General features: G+C 35.1%; 1 protein-coding gene across 12 annotated transcripts in view; it reads right to left on the bottom strand.

Annotated features, from left to right (window-relative positions):
• Positions 1 to 19,746, bottom strand: part of NOL4 (nucleolar protein 4) — a 407,984-nt gene that overhangs the window by 107,075 nt on the left and 281,163 nt on the right. For 6 of the 12 annotated variants that reach the window (XM_023207730.1, XM_023207721.1, XM_023207725.1 and 3 more), the window contains 2 exons: positions 3,365 to 3,544; positions 2,447 to 2,638 (listed from right to left, as the gene is read on the bottom strand). In XM_023207730.1, coding sequence (XP_023063498.1) covers positions 2,447 to 2,638; positions 3,365 to 3,544 — 372 coding nt within the window. The remainder of the gene's footprint in view (positions 1 to 2,446; positions 2,639 to 3,364; positions 3,545 to 19,746) is intronic. The other 6 variants (XM_023207729.1, XM_023207722.1, XM_023207724.1 and 3 more) reach the window with 1 other exon arrangement.

Below are 19,746 nucleotides of genomic sequence, written 5' to 3'. Positions count from 1 at the left end.
ATATTATAGGATGCAATTAAAAATAAATATTATAAATAAAGATCTTAGAGAATGTGAATGTAATCTGGGGGATGGTAAATGACAACTATAAGAAAGAGGGCAAGAGTTAGTACAAAGAGCAAGTGGAAAATTCAAACAAAATGTGTTTGCTAATTAGCATCAATTAAGGTAATTGGTGACAGAGAGAGACACATAGCTATACTCATGTGGTATGAAGAATTAATAGCTACACAAGTATTATAAAGTTTTTATCACGATCTTATATGAAAGGCTAGGTATATTTTTGATATAATTTTTAGTTTAAAGAATCACTTAATTCATTTTTACAATATCTCTATTTGTTAAAAAGTTAATAGCCAGTGTCACTGTAGCTATTCCAATACTTATGATATCAGGGAAACTATGTATTGAAAACAACGTCTGATACCTCTCCTGTGAGCTGTGTTAGACAAATAGAAGCAAATGATGGAAAAGTTAAATCCTCTAAAAAAATACATTATTTCCCAAACATGAAAGGCTTGCTTTCTGGTGTTTTCATAATTAGATTATTTATTTATTTCTTTCTAAATGTGTATCTCCTTTTTCCACTAAAAAATATCAAATCCACCAAGGAAAGCTGTCTCCACCAAGACAAATTAAACAGAAAGAAAATGGAGAGAGTTTGGCTCTGAACTCCCTGGCAGTAAGGCACAAAAGTGAATATATCAAGGTTCATAGACCCAGTGTTGAGAGCAGGTGAAAGCATTCTATTTCCTCAGGAGAAACAATTGTTATTATTATTATTATTATTATTGCATTAAATTCTAGAAGAAACTTTTGAAATCAAGTTTTCTGTCATGGACATTTAGCAGCCTAGTAAACAATGACCTTGACAATACAAAAACTTGCATGAGATTTATTTCTACGAGGAAAAAGCGTCAATTGCATAATATTGAAGGCAACTAACTAGGTAATTTTTTGATAGATTGAGATTATTAAATTTAAATATCTAGGCTATTTGGTTTAACTTGGCACAGTGGCAAAACTTGGGATACAGGAGGAGCAAAGCGCTAAAAGCCTCCTATGTCTTCCCTAAATATTGTCATTTGAGTTTTACAGAAATACATGTATGCGCCTTGGCGAAAGAGTCTCATAATGCAAATTCAGGAAACAAAAAAGAGAAATCACGTCACCTATTGGAGATGATACTCAGTATGGACCAACCCTACCTTGTTCATAAAGCTGTGCTTTTTATGGCCTTTTCTATCACTGTGAATTTACAATCAGGACACCTTCTGGAATAAATATTCTTCAGAGAAATTGCTCAATTTGAGCATCAAAACCGCACAATAGACTCAATAACAACTTGACATATTTGTCTACCTATTAATTTAATGGTTACTTAACTCACTGGGTTTTTAAAATCTAATGAAAATGAAGACAGTATTTACTGATCAAACATTAGATTTATTAGATTTATTTTTCCTAAAGAATGGCCTTTTATGTCTAACTCTGGAGATGTTATGGTTTGAGATAATTGGTACAGACATACTCTGAAACTTCTCTTATGTACACCAGTTCTACCCGATCACACCTAATTAGATTCACAGATCACAAACACTAACAGCCTAGGCTTTTATGGCACCTTCTCAGATAAGATGAGAAAAAAATGGTTTCACACAATTTTGAAACTGTTCACATACATAAGAAATAAGAAAATGGGAAAGGCATACATTGTAAATGTGTGCATTATTTCTAGATGTAACAAGTAGAGCAAGGTGAAATAGAATAAAGTTTAAAAATCATTGATTTCTAATCTCTATCCTATCAAGTAATCTAATGTCAACATAATCTTATCTGTCTATAATGTCCACCTGAATATGAAAGCTCTTGGTACCATCCACCAGCACACAAATAAACATATCCAGTACAACAAATCCTTATATTTCACCTAAGCATTTTCATTCTCTGCTCTTTGCTTTCAAGGCCTGCAATTTGTTAACCATTGACATGAAAACGGTATTCCTTAGGTAGATCCATCTCTTTCCTTTTGATTTAGAGAATGCCATTCTTACATGCCATCTCAAGCAGTGACTGGTGCTTCAGTTCACAACTTAAATAACCTCATGCCCACTTTAGTAGTGACAGAAAGAAAACAAACATGAATGAGATGCTGGTTCTCACTGGTGTTTACTCATATCACCTTTATTTTCTGTGACATGGTACCACGTGGTTCTGTGAGCACTGGACTCACAAGATATTCCTCATTAAATAAACAAAGAGAATAAATACTTCAGGAAGATGAAAAGGAGAAGGGGAAAAAACAAACGAGCAAACAAAAACCCCTTTGACCTGACATTATGGAAAAAAAATAAAAAAAAGACACTAAGATGGAAAAAAAATAGTGTCATGGTTTACATGTGGGATTTTGATGGAGTCTAGGGCTGTGTTTTAATTCAAAACTCACCATCTCAAAACCACTTCTTTTCATCCGCCTGCAGGACTTGAGGTAAGTACGTATACGTTTTCTGGCACGCTCTTGATACTCAGGGAATTGTCGCCTGCATGAGTCAATGATAGCCTGGATCTTTTCTTTGGGCTGCTTAGAGATTGGGACCATTCGGTCCAAGTTTTCATCTACAAACAGCCTGACAAACATCTGTTGGCAAGAGGGAGACAGAGGAGAAGGGTTTGGAGGGCTGCTCTCTTCTGTTCCTAGCTTCCTGTCTTGATTACCGATAGGAAAATACTGTTTTCTGGTTTATGCACTGGAGAACTTTGCAATGGAAAGCCAGAAATTTTAAGCAAACACTCTTTAAAGACTTTCTAAATGGTTGGATTAAAAAATAGAGAGAGAAAAAGAGAGAGAAAAGCAGACAGACAGACAAACATACAGAAAAGAATAGACTATCGTGTAGAAAAAAATCAGGAAATAACAGTAGACTGTGACAATTGAGCACCCCATTACATTCTCTATTAATGATGAATACGACTGTTACATTGCTACACTGCACAGTGGACTAATCTCTGAAATCAAACAACTGACTCTTTTGTCATGCATAATTAGATAAGCTAGGAAAGCAAAAGAAATAACAGATGACGGGCGTACTCTTCCGAGGACTAAGCTGAGGCCCCCTCCATCCACTAGGTAAACATGCATACTCACACAACACAACTCCAGTTTTCAGCTCACATTTGGCTTTAAAATTCTAAACAAAACACAGCAATTCTGGTGTCTGGTTGGCAAAGAGTGTTTCATGTACTTTTTAAATCCTTCTGTAAATTAAACAAACATGTCTCTAAAATATCCACATTTACCAACAAGCAACAACATGAAAGTGAAGTGGTAAAAATTAAACCACACTTGGAGTGTGGCAGGACTCACATTAAAAGCTTTCAGTCGCTCGGCTTCAACGCCGTCTGTCTCATTAACTTTCTCGGAATCGTCATGGTCCTCGTGGTCATCTTCGTCCTCATCTCCCCTGTTTAGTGAGAGGTCCTCAGCTCCTCGGTCCACACTCTCATTTTTGCCAGAGTCATAGCTGGAGTAACTATGTGCAGGAGACTGAAAAGAGAAGGTGAAATAACTGCTTTTAAATTCACTGCACAAGCTTATAAATTTTATGTCTCATCTTTAATTTCAATTGTTTCTCAAAAACCTTGTTTATGAGTTGATAACTCTAGAGCTGTGGTGATTTTAGTTTAAATCAAAATTAATTCAAATTAAATTAAAATTTCATTTCCTTGGTCACGTCACACTAGTTACATTGCAAGTGCCCGTTAGCTGCATGGAATGTTCCATCACTGCAGAAAGTTTTATTGAACTTAGCTGTTCAAGACCAATTACTGTTTCCTCTCAATATTCATATTCCAAATAAAAAAGCAATGTGTAATTGATTTTGCAAGAGAATCATTGTGTCACATATTCTTAGAACTTAATATGATCTCAGAGCTTTGTCGGTATTCATATTAGTATTACACTTTATATAATATTGTACTATATCATATCAATATTATACTAACTTTATTTGCATTCTTTAAACAGGTATGGTAACTGAGGGATGTTTAATTAACATCCCCAGCAAGAGCTATACAAAATATTATTAACTATTAGTTGTTAGTTAACATGCTTTGAAATAAATGTATACATTGTCTATGAGTCTTAAGAAGGCATCTGATTTTGGTTTAGAAAATGGGAATCAGGTTTCTTCCTAATCCTCTGTGAAGTTTAATGTTTCTGGATTCTAACACTATTCAAAAGACAAAACAAATTTAAAGCAAGAACAATTAAATAATAGTGACACATATTTCCATGTAAAAACCATTACACATCTGAAAACTTGAAAATGTTTAACAGTTCATTTTCACATGTAAACAGCTGATAGCCTTCTTAGAGCCTCTGCTGTCAGAATACAACGCATAAGTATATCTACATGTTAATGGGGCTGTTTAAAATAAATAAACTGGCTTTGATCACTTTTCATTTTGGGATTATACCTATTCCAAATATTTTCTCTTGGGACCCTCTAGGATTATTCCAGAGTAAGTTTGGAAGAGTGACCTGGAAATAAAGAAAATCCAAGTATATGGTGTGATAAGGAGCTTGATTCAGCCATGTACAGCATAACAATAAACTATTTTATATACTCTTTGAGACCATAACGTTGACCAATCTTCTTAGAATACTCTAGGTACTTTTGATAAAATACTAAACTAAGATGTAATCAGATTTAAAAAGGAGTATCCTCTATTTTTGCTTCATGATATAAAAGATATTTTGTGAGACATCAAATACAATAAAGCAAATAATGAAGCAAGTGAGAGGTAAAGAGAAGAAGTTAGTATTTAGAACAACTGCATGCCTAGTCAGTTGGTTCCCTTAAGCTTCATAGCAACCTGGTGAGACAGGATTATCCTCCAGATTCTACAGATAAGGAAACAGCTGCAGAAAGTCTCAACAACCTCCTCTTATCTGAAGAATGAGACTATATAACTACTACGTGAACCTAGGTCTGCCTAAGAGCTAAGAGTGATCAAATGAAGTTTTCTTCTCAATATGAAGTTTTTCTTTCTAAGTGTGTGTGTGTGTGTGTATGCACATGTGTGTATAATTGAAAGAACATAAAATATGTATTGGTTTATGTACATGTTAATAGTTAAACAAAGTATTTTATAAGTGATTTCCCCAAAACTGTTACTCCACCTAAATAAATTGGATACATTATTTACATTTTCTTGCAGAACAGTAAGCTGCAATTTATAAATCTTGAGTAAGAAGAATTATCACTTGCTGTAAAATTTCCACATATAATAGAATCTATTTAAATAATTTAGTAGTGCTTCATACACAGTTTTACTTATTTGTTTTGCTGGATAAAGTAGAATAAAGATATACTATTGCAATCAAATGTAGATAATTACATTTTCTTAAATATAAACCATCCATAGAAGGAAATAGTGACAAGCTCTCTTTTTTCAACTTAGGACTAATCATTCTGGAATAAATATATTTATTTTAGGAAAAATATATATTTAAGAGAATAAACTCTTAATAAACAGCAATAGTATACAACTTTTAAGACCAATATGGTTAGTAGTAATTTCTAAAAACTCCTGCTCCAACTCCAAATATCTATCTCAAAGTCGATCATTTCTTCCCTCGGCAAACCTTTATTTACACTGAGTGTCACTACACATTTGGTGTTGTGCCAAGATACTCTGCCACAGAGCAATTTTCACTCAACAAATTATTTATGGGCATTTATTATGCATCAGGCACTATTCTAAGCTGTTTAAATATATGACTCATTTAAAATGAACTGGTTAAGTGACTTTCCCAATGTCACATAGCTAGCAAGTGAAAAAGGATCTGAACCCATGCAGTTTGGCTCTGAGTTCATCATCTTAACACAATTCTATGCTGTCTCTATAGGATGACTACTTATGAGGTTATTGTTATAATATCAGTAGAAATCAATTCCTAAGGCACTGTATTTCTTGACACCAACTTTTAAAATAGAAATACCTCTGTGACAAGACATATTAGACCCATTTCATTATTTAACATCTAACTATGAATTTCCCTGTGCCAATCTGATAGAATATATGCATTTCATATGGGCTGGAGCCTATTTAATAATGTTTTGTATTCATGAAGTGTCTTAAAATTTACATGGAGCTTTAATCTCAACATAACAACTTCACAGAAGAACTAGTATTAATATATTAATATATTTATAAATGATTTCAAATATATACATAACAATAATAAATGATATTAATATACCTGATGGTTAGTTTTATGTGTCAATTTGACAGGATGACACGGTGTCCAGGTATTTGGCTATCCATTATTTCCTGCTGTCTGTGAGGATATTTCTGGATGAGATTGGCACTGGAAGTGGTGGAATCACTAAAACAGATGGTTCTTCACAGTGTGTGTATAGCGGGGGTGAGGGAAGGGCATAAGGGCATAATCCAGTGCCTTGAGGGCCTGAATAGAACGCAAAGCAGAGGGAAGAAACATTTGCCTATTCTGCCTGACTGCTGAGCTGAGACACTTACTGAGAATTCTGAGTCCCCTGGTTCTTAGGGCTTCAAACTTGAACTGAAATCTACCACTGGCTATCCTGGATATTCAGCTTGCAGATAGCAGATGATGGCACTTCTCAGCCTCCATAATCTCATGAGCCAATACTTTATTCTATATATTATGTATCTTATTGATTCTGTTTCTCTGGAGAACCCTGAGTAGTAATTATGTTATGCACATTATAAATGACTTCATTAAGGCTCAGTTAATTTAACTTGATCAGATAACCTCAGACACTGAGAAAAGTGATAGAGAAGTTAAGTAGAGGCCATCCATTCATCACTGGGCTGGTAACACTACACAGGATTTCAGCACTGGGGGATCATGGGAGTTAGCAAAAGAAATGAAAATGTTGAGTTTCAGAATCTCAGTGGATTGCCAAAGTAGAAGGAGAAAGGCAAGTGTGTAAAGGAAGATGAATGCCAATCCAGACAATTTTCATTAACTTCTATAACTGTGTCCAAGACCAACCATGGGGCCTGTTGTGGTATCTCCTACTTGTTTGCTGGCCCAGCACCTTTTTCCGTTCAGAAATGGCCCCTTGCTCTCCCAGGTAAAACTGCTAATCCCTTGGGTATCAACCTTCTCTATGTTAGGCATGCATCTTTGCCTCTAGGTGAGATGGCTGGCCTGGGTCTGAAATCAAGCTGAATCCAGCAGAGCTAAGAAGCACAGAGTCGTGATGGCATCATTTGTGCATCTAGATCTCACTAATACTGAAATTAAGCCCCTGATCCTTAAGTTGTATAATACTATACATCCTTCACCCACCCACATGCTTTTAAATTTTGCTTAAACTTGAGTTTCAGTCACCTGAGATTGAATCTGGAGTGGCACAGCAACCAATCATTAGAAGCCAGATTAACAATATAGATTTCACACGTGATCATTCAAATACATAGATGGCCCCAGCCAAATGAATAATACTATCTTTGTAAGCAGCAGCAGATATTCTCAAATCTACCAACAAAGTAAAATGATAGTGAATGACCTTTATGAAGGGAAATTTTAAATTGACAGTGTTTAAAACTGCTTCCGTGCAATGGTAACAAATGTGTAGCATGTTTTAAGGATCACACCAACATATTATAACTATATAATCAGTGGAGAAATAATAAAACTAGAACAGATCTCTGACATTAACAGTAAAGTTAATTTAAAAAATCAGCATAATATCTTTACAGTTCACATCATTAACAAGGTGGAATTACCTAATAAAATATATTAAGGAAAATATTCCATAGGCTTGACAAGCCTATCTTTTTAAATCTAAAATGTAATAAGCATAATATATTTTTGAATGGCAACATGAAATATTTAAAAATGTTACAATACCCTTATTTGAATGCAAATATTCTGGACTAATTCTTTCAATGTAGGTGTTTGATGGACACAGAACCACTTGAACAGTGAAAAAATGTATAGCCTTATTTACTCAAGTTTTAAAGAACGTGCAATCTTGCAGATCTGAAAATATTCAGGATCTAAATCTCAAGGATGATTGTGATTGATGTTATTTTGCTTTACAAAACAAACTGAAATTTTTATAACTGAATTCTGCTTTTCAGCTGGATTATCATTTAGGACCTATCGTTTAAGGCCAAATTAAGTTCAATTTCCAGCTTCTACCCTAGTCCACTTCAATCTTTCCCTAAACCGTGAAGCCAAGTTACTTAATTTGACACAGAGTTAAACACTACCATTGCTCTCTACTTTCCATATTAATTTGCATTTTTCTTCAAACTAGTCTGAGATAAGAACCAACACATACTCCTCACAGAATCCAAGACATGAGCTTTACAGATTGCCATTCAAGACTGCCTATAATTTCTCTTTTTTCTATAAAATGATTTGGTTTTTATAAATGGCAGAATGTGAGTGCTGGAATGGTATCATAGGCTCAGAGAATACAAATTACTATCAGTCTCCAAATAACACATATAAAATATGGCAGCCATTTGCCCCATAAACCTGCCTTGCCTAAATGAGAACTTTGGATGATCATAGCCTAGGAAACCTTCATTTCAGGTGCAATTGTTTTCTTATTTCAAGTATAAATCTAAAAAACTCCAAACCAGAACTAAAAAAAAATCCAAAGTTATTATAGAACCCCAATTTAGGTCCTATAGAAGATGGATACATGCTTATCCTCAAAACGCAGGTGTTGGCTTATGGGGGTAAGGGTAGATTTTTGCCTTAGCTATATACTCTGCTTATTCCTCCCGTGACAAAATATGGCTCTCCTTAGCAAAGAGCCTTCTGAAAATACATTTGCACTTTCCTTTTCTCGAATTTTCCCATCCTAATAGAACTGCCAGCTTTAGGCCTTGAAAATTCCCACTTGGAGGAAACTTAATCTGTTTGCTTATCTGTAGTCAGAGCCTAGAATGGCTCAGATAGCAACACCACAGTGCTTGGTGTTAGACACAGCTGGGATTGGGAGCTGTGTCTGATATTTGCAGCCAGTGGATAAAAGGGAACCTGTGTTTCCTCATTATGTCCTAAATGAGGGAAGAACATATGAATTCAGTGTCAGGTGTCCATGCTTTCATGTGCTTTGCATATCTATGTCACAGCACTGATTGTAAGATATTATGTAAATGAGTTTATATTTTCATATTCCATACAGTCTGAGAGTTACTTGAAGGGAGAGTCATATATGCACCATGTCTCTTCCATCTTTATAACATTGCACAATGCCAAACACATAGTAGAAATAAAGTAAATGTTTTCTGAGTGAGTGACTGATTATACTTTTGAGTTACACTGAAGATGATTTAACTTTTTAAATTGCAATTTTAAAAACTATCTTATATTTCCTTTAAAAAAATCAGCTATTCATCAGTGAGTTTACAAGCAATGTCAGTATCATTACAAGTGTAACGATCTAGCACTGCGTGCCTTCTGATATGATATGAAATGAAGCACATGGCACTACTCAAGAAGTAAAGTCAACATCAGGAAAGAAAGAAAGAAAGAAAGAGAGAGAGAGGGAGGGAGGGAGGAAGGAAGGAAGGGAGAAAGAGAGAAAGAGAGAGAGAAAGAGAAAGAAAAGAAAGAAATGAAAGAAAGAAAAGAAAGGACAGAAAAGAGAGAAAGACAGAAAGGAAAGAAAAAAAAAGAAAGAAGAGAAGGGAAGAGAAAAAGACAGGAAGGAAGGAAGGGAGGAAGGAAGGAAGGAAGGAAGGAAGGAAGGAAGGAAGGAAGGAAGGAAGGAAGGAAGGAAAAGAAAGAGTGAGAAGCAATTGAACCCAAACTTCAATCTAGAAACAGTGGTTCCCAAAATGCATTGGTTGCACTAGCAGGATCGGCATCTCCTAGAAACCTCCTAGAAATGCAAAGGCTCAGCTCCCTCCCAAGACCAACTGAATCAGACACTTTGGATGTAGGCCCAGCAATCTGTGTTTTAACATGACTTCCATGAGATTCTGAGGCACAGTCAAGCTTGAAAAACATTTGTCTGGAGCTAAATTCCATTTGTAAGAAAAATGGCAGAGAGAGAAGTTAAATCACACCAGAGAAAGCACACAGGTAAATTCAAAATATGAGACATTGGGCAGGGCAATTGACCTTGGTCCTGCAACAATTTACTGATACAGAAATAAGATATATTAAAGGAGATTTAAGAGATATAATCAAACAAAATTTGTACCCCTTACTTGTATTATGATTCAAAAAACACCCAAAGCAAGAGACATTTTTTGAGAAAAGTGAAAATATTCTATTATAGATGAGGATAATAGATAATAACATGGATTTATTAATTTTTGCTAGATGTAGTACCTTAACATTTGGTTAAGTAAATATTTATGTAAGAAAATATCCACACTTATTAGAGATATAAGTTGAGATATGAAGAGATGCCATGACAAGACTGCTTGGGATATGCTTTAAAATACTCTAGAAGGTCAGGTTATATCTATAATCCCAGAACACTAAGAAGTCAAAGCAGGAGGACTGTTTGGGGCTAGGAGTTTAAGACAAGCCTGGGCAACATAGTGAGACCTCCATCCCTAAAAAAAAACAAACCAAAAACAATTATACAAGCATAGTGGCATGCACCCATAGAAGTATACTGGGGAGGGTTAGGCAGGAGTACTTCTTGAGTCCATGAATCCCAGGCTGCTGTGAGCTATGATCCTGCCACTGATCTCCAGCCTGGGCAACAAACCAATACCTCGTGATATGGTTTGGCTGTGTTCCTACTCAAATTTCATCTTGAATTATGGTTCCTATAATCCGCATGTATCATTGGAGAGACCTAGTGGGAGGTAGTTTAACCACGGGGGCGGTTATCCTCATGCTGTTCTTGTGATAGTCAGTGAGTTTTCACGAGATCTGATGGCTTCATAAGAGGCTTTTACCCTTTTGCTCAGCACTCCTCCTTACTGCTGCCATGTGAAGAAGGATGTGTTTTCTTCCACTTCCACCACGATTGTAAGTTTCCTGAAGCCTCCCCAGCAATGCTGAACTGTAAGTCAATTAAACAACTTTCCTTTATGAATTACCCAGTTTCTGGTATGTCTTTATTAGCAGCATAAGAATGGACTAATACTCCCTGTCTCTTAAGAAAAATTAAAATAGAAAAAAAGTTAAAATGTTAAAACATATAAGAGTCTTAAGCACTGTTCTGTTTAGGTGATGAGTAATACTGGTTCATTGTATTCTCTATTTTAAAATATATATTATATTTTCAAAATAAAATTTAAGTTTATAAATGTTGTGATTGGTTTGATATCCCCTCTGTTTTGACTATTTCTATCATTACATTAATTTATTCAACAACATTTAAGAAGCACTACTTCATGTATAGAGCATTGTTTTAGGTTCACATGATTGGATGAATCCACATTTTGTAAAGCCTGAAAGTTATAAAATTTAGAGAGGGGACTGTTTTGAAACATTACATTAAAAAGTTATCATTTACTTAAGATGAGGAAAATTACCACAAATTACAAAAAATTTTAAAGCTTCTAAATATATAAAATATCTCAAAATAATAACAGCCATCTATGACAGGCCCACAGCAAAAATCATATTGACTAGGAAAAAGCTGGAAGCATTTCCATTAAGAACTGGAACAAGATAAGGTTGCTCACTCTCATCACTCCAGTTCCACATAGTACTGGAAGTCCTAGCCAGAGCAATCAGACAAGAGAAAGAAATAAAAGCCATCAAAATAGAAAAGGAAGTCAAATCATCTCTCTTTGCAGATGATATTATTCTATATTTTGAAATCCTTAAAGTCTCCAGCAAAGGGATCCTAGAACTGATAAACCACTGCAGTGCAGTTTTATGATACAAAATCAACATAAAAAAATCAGTAGCACTTCTATACACCAAGAATGTTCAAGCTGAGAATCAAATCAACAATGCAAACACCAATAATGTTCAAGCTGAGAGCCAAATCAAGAACGCAATCTCATTTACAATAGCCACACAAAACAATGAAATATTCTAGAATACAATAACCAATGAGGTAAAAGACCTCTACAAAGAGAATACTACTTAAATAAATCAGGGATGACATAAGAAAATGGAAAAATATCCCAGGTTCATGGATTGGAAGAATGAATCTCATTAAAATGACCATATTTCCCAAAACAAAATACAGAGTCAATGCTATTCCTATCAACTATCAATGACATTTTTCACAGAATTAGATAAATGTATTCTAAAATTCATATGGAATTTTAAAAAGCTCATATAGCCAAAGCAATTCTAAGCAAAAAACAAAGCCAGAGGCATCACACTACCTGACTTCAAACTATACTACAAGGATACAGTAACAAAAGCAGCATGAAACTGGTACAGAAACAGACACGTGGACCAATGGAACAGAATAGAGAGCCTAGAAATAATGCTACAACCATCTGATCTTCACAAAATGACAAACACAAGCAATAGGGAAAAGATATCCTATTCAATAAATGGTGCTGGGATAACTGGCTATCCATATACAGGAGAATGAAACTGGACCCCTACCTATTACCATATGCACAAATTAACTCAAGGTGGATTAAATGTAAGATCTCAAACTATAAAAATAATAGGAGATATTATTGTGGACATCATCTTTAGCAAGTAATTTATCGCTAAGTCCTCAAAAGCAATTGTAACAAAAACAAAAATTAACAAGTGGGACCCAAGTAAATGAAAGAGCTTCTGTGTGGCAAAAGAAATTAGCAGAGTAAACAGACAGTCTACACAATAGGAGAAAACATTCATAAACTATTCATCCAACAAAGTTCTAACATCCAGAGTCTATAAGTATCTTAAACAATTCAACCAACAAAAAACAAATAAGCCCACTAAAAAGTGGGCAAAGGACATTAATAGACATTTCTCTAAATAAGACTTACAAGTGGCTAACAAACATGAAAAAATGTTCATCATAATTAATTATTAGCGAAATGCAAATCAAAACCACAATGAGATACCATCTCACTCGAGTCAGAATGGCTATAATTAAAAAGTCAAAAAATAAACTGGGCACGGTGGCTCATGCCTGTAATTTCAGCACTTTGGGAGGCCGAGGCGGGCTGATCACGAGCTCAGGAGTTTGAGACCAACCTGGCCAATATGGTGAAATCCCTTCTCTACTAAAAATATAAAAATTAGTTGGGCATGGTGATGGGCGCCTATAGTCCCAGCTACTTGGGAGGCTGAGGCAGAAGAATCGCTTGAACTCGAAGGCGGAGGTTGCACTGAGCCGAGATTGCGCCACTGCACTCCATCCTGGGTGACAGAGCAAGATTCTGTCTCAAAAAATAAATAAACAAATAAAAATAAAAATAAAAAAATTAACGGATCCTGACGAGACAGTAGAGAAAAAAGAATGCTTACACACTGTTGATAGGAATGTAAATTAGTTCAGCCACTGTGGAAAGCAGTTTGGTGATTTCTCAAAGAACTTAAAACAGAACTACCATTTGACCCAGTAATCCCATTGCTGCATACATACCCAAGGGAAACCAAGTCATTTTACCAAAAAGACACATGCAATTATATGTTCATCACGGCACCATTCACAATAGCAAAGACATGGAATCAACTTAGGTGCCCATCAAGTGGTGGACTGGATAAAGAAAACATGATATATATACATAATGGACTACCACATAACCATAAAATAATGAAATCATGCCACAACATGGATGCAGCTGCAGGCCATCATCCTAAGGGAATTAACACAGAAACAGAGAACCAAATAGCACATGTCCACACTTATAAGTGGAATATAAACACTGGGTATATACGGACATAAAGATTTGAACAACAAACTTTGAAGACTACTAGAGAGAGGAGGAAGAGGGGTAGCAGTGAAAGGGTTTAAAAACTACTTATTGGGTACTATGCTCACCACCTGTGTGAGGGGATCAGTCATACCCCAAACTGTAGCATCACGCAATATACCCATGTAACAAACCTGCACATGTACCCCGGGAATCTAATTTTTAAAAAAACTCTAAGTGCCACAAACAACACAAATGCAAAAATATATGACACGTTCCCATTTTTCTTGGCTGCATGCCCTTTGATTGCTTCTTCATATGACAGTACTTCTGTAATAATGTATTCTATTGAGAGAATACAAAAATAATTCAGTCTTTATTCTGTCTAATGAAAATGTCTTTTATTCTTGACAGTTTATAATATGTTTTTTACTGTTCCAATTAATTATTGCTAATATCATGCAAACTGTTAGATAGTTTTTAGTTTGGGGAACCTTTAATCAAGTTCCTTTCATGTTTGAACCATGAGATTTCAGGACATTTTAAGTTTCCCTGGGCAGTGACTGATGCCTTCATTAAAGCAGCATTTATGAGTTTTATGTTTTCTTCATTGATATGAATATTTTTTATCAAATCCAACATGCAACTTAAATCTTCTCCCAATATGATAATATAATTCATTCCTCTTCATTAATTCTATTATTTCTTCCTCCTAAAGAAAAATTACCTTCAACATGGACTGAAGTTTATTGCAACTCACTTCTCATTATCAGAAAAATATTCTTTTTATTTCACTTTTCATCTTTATATTTTTCATATTACATTATCACTTTATCTCAATGTGCTCTTAATCTTGTATTAAATAAATAGAAAGACAACAAATGATGTAGCCTTCTTCATATATTTCCAAATTAGGAGTCTGTAATTTCTCACTTGCTTTTTCCAAAAGGTCAAAATTGAAATTGCAGATTAAATGTCATATTCCACTGTGTGAAGGGCACACAAGATATCTTTTTATTATTACTTAACAACTGCATGTGAATCTGCAATTATTTATTTGTATAACCATTCATTTGCATACAGTAACTGGTTTACTCATTTACCATTTTGTGTATGCTTTCCCATTATTTACATTAATTCTTCTTAATCAATTTTGGACAAATAAGTCACATTTGACATTGCATTTTGACATTTTTTTCAGTGCTTGTCCAAGAAAAAGATCAAATTTAACAATTACTTTGAAGATTCCCATGAAATTGTCATTTGAAAATAAATCCTTTTATCATAACCTGTCAACAAAAATCTCTTCCACTCAATAATGTTTAAACCTCAGCTACTTTTTTAGGCACTTCAAAATGATAGTGAACATTATTTTAAGCCTTGTTTTTCAAGATATTGTCTGGGTAGAGCAGTGTTATTTTCATTTTGTCATGCTTTGAAATCGCCCAAAGGACTTGTTAAAACACAAGTTACTGGACTCATTCAGTAGGTCTGGGGTGGGGCCCAGGAATTTTGATTTCTAGCAAGAGCCAAAGTGATGCAGCTCCTGAAAGTCTGAGGAGCACGCTTTGAGTTCTTAGTGTTTTTGTTTGATTTCCATGTAGTTCAAATAAGTATAGCCATTATGAGCTCTCTGGAATCTTCATGATATTTAAGAGTTCTTAATATATTTACCCATTCTAAAAACCCAGGTATGTAATATTTGTCTTGTTGAAAATATTGTAGTTTGCAACAAAATAGTATATACGACCTTTGGTTTTTAAATAAACTGGTCAGCATCTCTTGTCAGTTTGACAATTTATTTTTATCTTTCCCATAAAATATGTTTGAAAAAATTGTTTATTAATGTTTTGTTGAATCTTTGACATACTGACATTTTTAAGCTTAGGCTACTCTTTCATTTTTTTGGCTTCATGTGAGATACTTTCTGCTGTGTATGAATTGTAGAATGCCCAATAATTCTGAAGAAATACACAAAATTAATAAAAAATTAAGGCCTATAATTTAAATAATAAGGCCTATACTTTAAAAATTAAAAGTTTTAAACTGTAGGATCACATTTTCCTCATAACTTATACAGATCACATTATCCTCATAACTTATACAGAGTGTTAGATAAATCTATATATGGAACTTTTGTTACTAGAAAACTTATTTATTCACGCCATTTTTTTGTGTGTGTGTGTTTCAGTAGTAACTTTCCATGTTATTTCTTTCAGAACTTCCAGGCCTCATCTGGACAATTATATATCTGATACAATATGCTGAGAGAAATTCGATAGGTGAGATGCATACGATGTGTGAAGAGTATTAGGTGTTCTCAGGTCTGCTATGAGTTTAAGTCACACAAATGCCAAGAATTCAGATAAAGCCTTTTGTGTGGGATTCCAATAAAAGAAGGAAAAGGTGGTGTGCTTATTCAATATTTCTTCAAAGGACAGATTTTTTAATTTTAACTAGGTGTCGGTGAGATACAAATCCCACATTTTGTATTTTACATGTATAATAATTGGAAGAATGTGAAAGAATATTTTTCATTCCGAACTACAGCTGAAAACAGTTCAGTCTTTGTTTCTCCCGCTTCCATTTCCCTTATACTTTCATACCAGGAATAACAGCACATGTTCACACCAGAATCTGTACTCCTAAATGCCTGTATGGCATAATGCAGTTATGTTTGTTGGTTGAATTATTTCTGGAAGTTATTCCTACATTGGGATGATTAGAAACAACTCAAATGCATACAGAAGTGACAGTGAACCTTCTCTTTTCCTTCATTGTTTTGTAGAAAGTGTTCTGTATATAATTTTGCAGTTGGATCTATCCTTTACAAGATGGGATAATGATGAAATGAGAAGAATAAAAGGACATTATCTAGAGATCCTAGACTTGAAACTGTTTACAATAACAATGAAATTTTGAGGTGATGTATTTTTGTAGAGGGGTCATATTTTCAGTTTATTCTTGTGAACTGCATTTTACAAAGGAAGCATTTCTAATTTTTAGAACCGTAAGTGATGTTGGGAGACATAAGAGAAAATATACAGTTCTAGGGGTAATTACTAGCACTCAGTCTTGAAGTATTTCCATCAGGTAACTTCTGCAAAGTAAACTGGTGCACTGTTTCTGCCTGCAAAGGTTCCAACCCTGATTCTCCCCCCTTTCGAGAGATTATATAAATATTTTTTTTCTGCTGTAATCAGCCTGTTTTCTACAGCTAAAATTTCTGAATCCTACAAACATTAGACTCTCTGATGAGTAAATTAACATTTGAACCAAAAATGCTTTTTTAAGGCTGGGCGCAGTGGCTCACACCTGTAATCCCAGCATTTTGGGAGGCCGAGACATTGGATCACCTGAGGTCAGAAGTTCAAAATCAGCCTGGCCAACAGGGTGAAACCCCATCTCTACTAAAAAGTACAAAAATTAGCTGGGTGTGATGGGCATCTGTAATCCTGGCTGCTCAGGAGGTTGAAGTAGGAGAATGGCTTGAACCCAGGAGGTGGAGGTTGCAGTGAGCTGAGATCACACCACTGCACTTCAGCATGGGTGATATAGCGAGACTCTGTCTCAAAAAAAAAAAAAAAAAAAAAAATTAAACAAAAATTTAGTCCAAAAATTAAATCATTTATGGTATGCTGCAATTTTTTAAAACTAAAGGTAAATACATAAAAATGCCTGCAACTCAACAATAAAAAAACAAATAACCTGATTAAAAAATGAGCAAAGGATTTAAATCAACATTTTTCTAAAGATGACCAAGAAGCATATGACAAGATGCTTAGCCTTACTAATTATCAGAAAAATGCACATCAAAATTACAAAATGCTACCACCTCACACCCATTAGGATGGCAACTATATATGTATTTTTATAAAAGTGTTGAGGATGTGGAAAAGTTGGAACCCTCGTGCACTGTTGGTGGGACTGTAAAATCATGCAACTGACATAGAAAACAGTAAGGCACTTCCTCAAAAAATTAAAGATAGGACTACCATATTTTCCAGCCATCTCACTTCCGGATACATACCGGCATACATTGGAGATATTGCAGGTTAGGTTTTCAACCACTGCAATAAAGTGAATATCATCATAAAATGACTTACACAAATATTTTTGTTTCCCAGTGCATACAAAAGCTCTTTACAGTATACTGTAGACTATTAAGTGTGCAATAGCATTAGTTCTAAATAAAGCAATGCACATATCTTAATTTAAAAATATTTTATTTCTAAAAAATGCCAACAATCATTGGACCCTTCAGTAAGTCATAATCTTTTTGCTGGAAGAAGGTCTTGCCCGCATGTTGATGGGTGCTGACTGATCAGCATGGTGGTTGCTGAAGCATAGGGTTGCTGTGACAATTTCTTGAAATAACACAACAATGAAGTTGGCCACATTCATTGACTCTTCCTTTCATTAAAGATTTCTCTGTAACATGTGAGGTTGTTTGATACAGAGTAGAACTTCTTTCAAAATAAGAGTCAATCCTCTCAAACTCTGCTGCTGTTTAATCAATTAAGCTTATGTAACATTCTAAATCTTTTTTTGTTTGTTTGTTTCAACAATGCTCACAGGATCTTTACCGGGAGTAGATTCTATCTTAAGAAACTACTTTCTTTGATTATCCGTAAGAAGCAACTCCTTATCTGTTCAAGTTTTATCATAAGATTGCAGCAATTCAGTCACATCTTCAGGCTCCAGTTCTGATTCCACTTCTCTTGCTATTTCCACACATCTACAATGACGTCCTCTACTGAAGGCTTGAATCTCAAAGTCATCCATGAGGGTTGGAACCAACTTCTTCCAAACTCCTGTTAATTTTGCTATTTTGATCTTCTCCCATGAATCACAAATGTTTATTATGGTATATGGAATACTGTATTCTTTCCAGAAGGTTTGCCTTTTTTACCTTTTTCTGATCAATTTACCTTTTTCTGATCGATCAGAACAACTAGTAGTTATGGCAGCTATAGCCTTGGGAAATGTATTCCTGAAATATAAGACTTGAAAGTCAACATTACTCCCTGATCTGTCAGCTGCAAAATGGATGTTGGTTAGCAGCAGGCCTAAAAACATCATCAATCTTCTTATGTATCTCCATCAGAGCTCTTGGATGACCAAGCACACTGTTCAGGAGCAGTAATATTTTGAAAGGAATCTTTTATTCTGACCAGTAAGTCTCAATACTGGGCTCAAAATATTTAGTAAACCATGCTGCACACAGACGGGCTGTCATCTAGGCTTTGTTGTTCCATTTATAGAGAGCACAGGCAGTGTAGATTTAGCAAGTTCTTAAGGGTCATAGGATTTTCAAAATGATAAATAAGCATTGGGTTCCACTTAAAGCCACCAGCTTCATTAGCCCCTAACAAGACAGTCAGCTTTGAAGCTTTGAAGCCAGGCATTAACTTTCCCTCTCTGACTATAAATGTCCTAGATGGCTTCTTCTTCTAATAAAAGGCTATATAGTCTACATTGAAAATCTGCTGTTTAGTATAGCCACCATCATCAATAATACTAATTCAATATTCTGTATAACTTGCTGCAGTTTCTACATCAGCACTCGTTGCTTCACCTTACATGTTTATGTTCTGGTGATGGCCTCTTTCCTTAAACCTTCTGAACCAACCTCTACTAGCTTCCAACTTTTCTCCTGCAGCTTTCTGACCTCTCCCAGCATTCACAGAATTCAAGAAATGTAGGGACTTACACTGGATTAGGCTTTGGCTTAAAGGAATATTGTGGCTGGTTTGATCTTCTATCCAGACTATTAAAACCTTCTCCATATCAGCAATAAAGCTGTTTTGCTTCCTTATTACTCATGTGCTCATGGAAGAGCACTTTCAATTTTCTTCAGAAGGCTCAAGGAGAGGGAGAGAGGTGGGGGAACAGCCAGTCATCGGAGTAGTCAGAATACACACAACATTTACTGATTTC

Source organism: Piliocolobus tephrosceles, chromosome 18 (assembly GCF_002776525.5).
Source record: "Piliocolobus tephrosceles isolate RC106 chromosome 18, ASM277652v3, whole genome shotgun sequence".
NCBI classification, from domain to species: Eukaryota; Metazoa; Chordata; class Mammalia; order Primates; family Cercopithecidae; genus Piliocolobus; species Piliocolobus tephrosceles.
The sequence above is the reverse complement of the archived record's forward strand: the minus strand, read 5'-3'. Positions and strand labels throughout refer to the sequence as shown.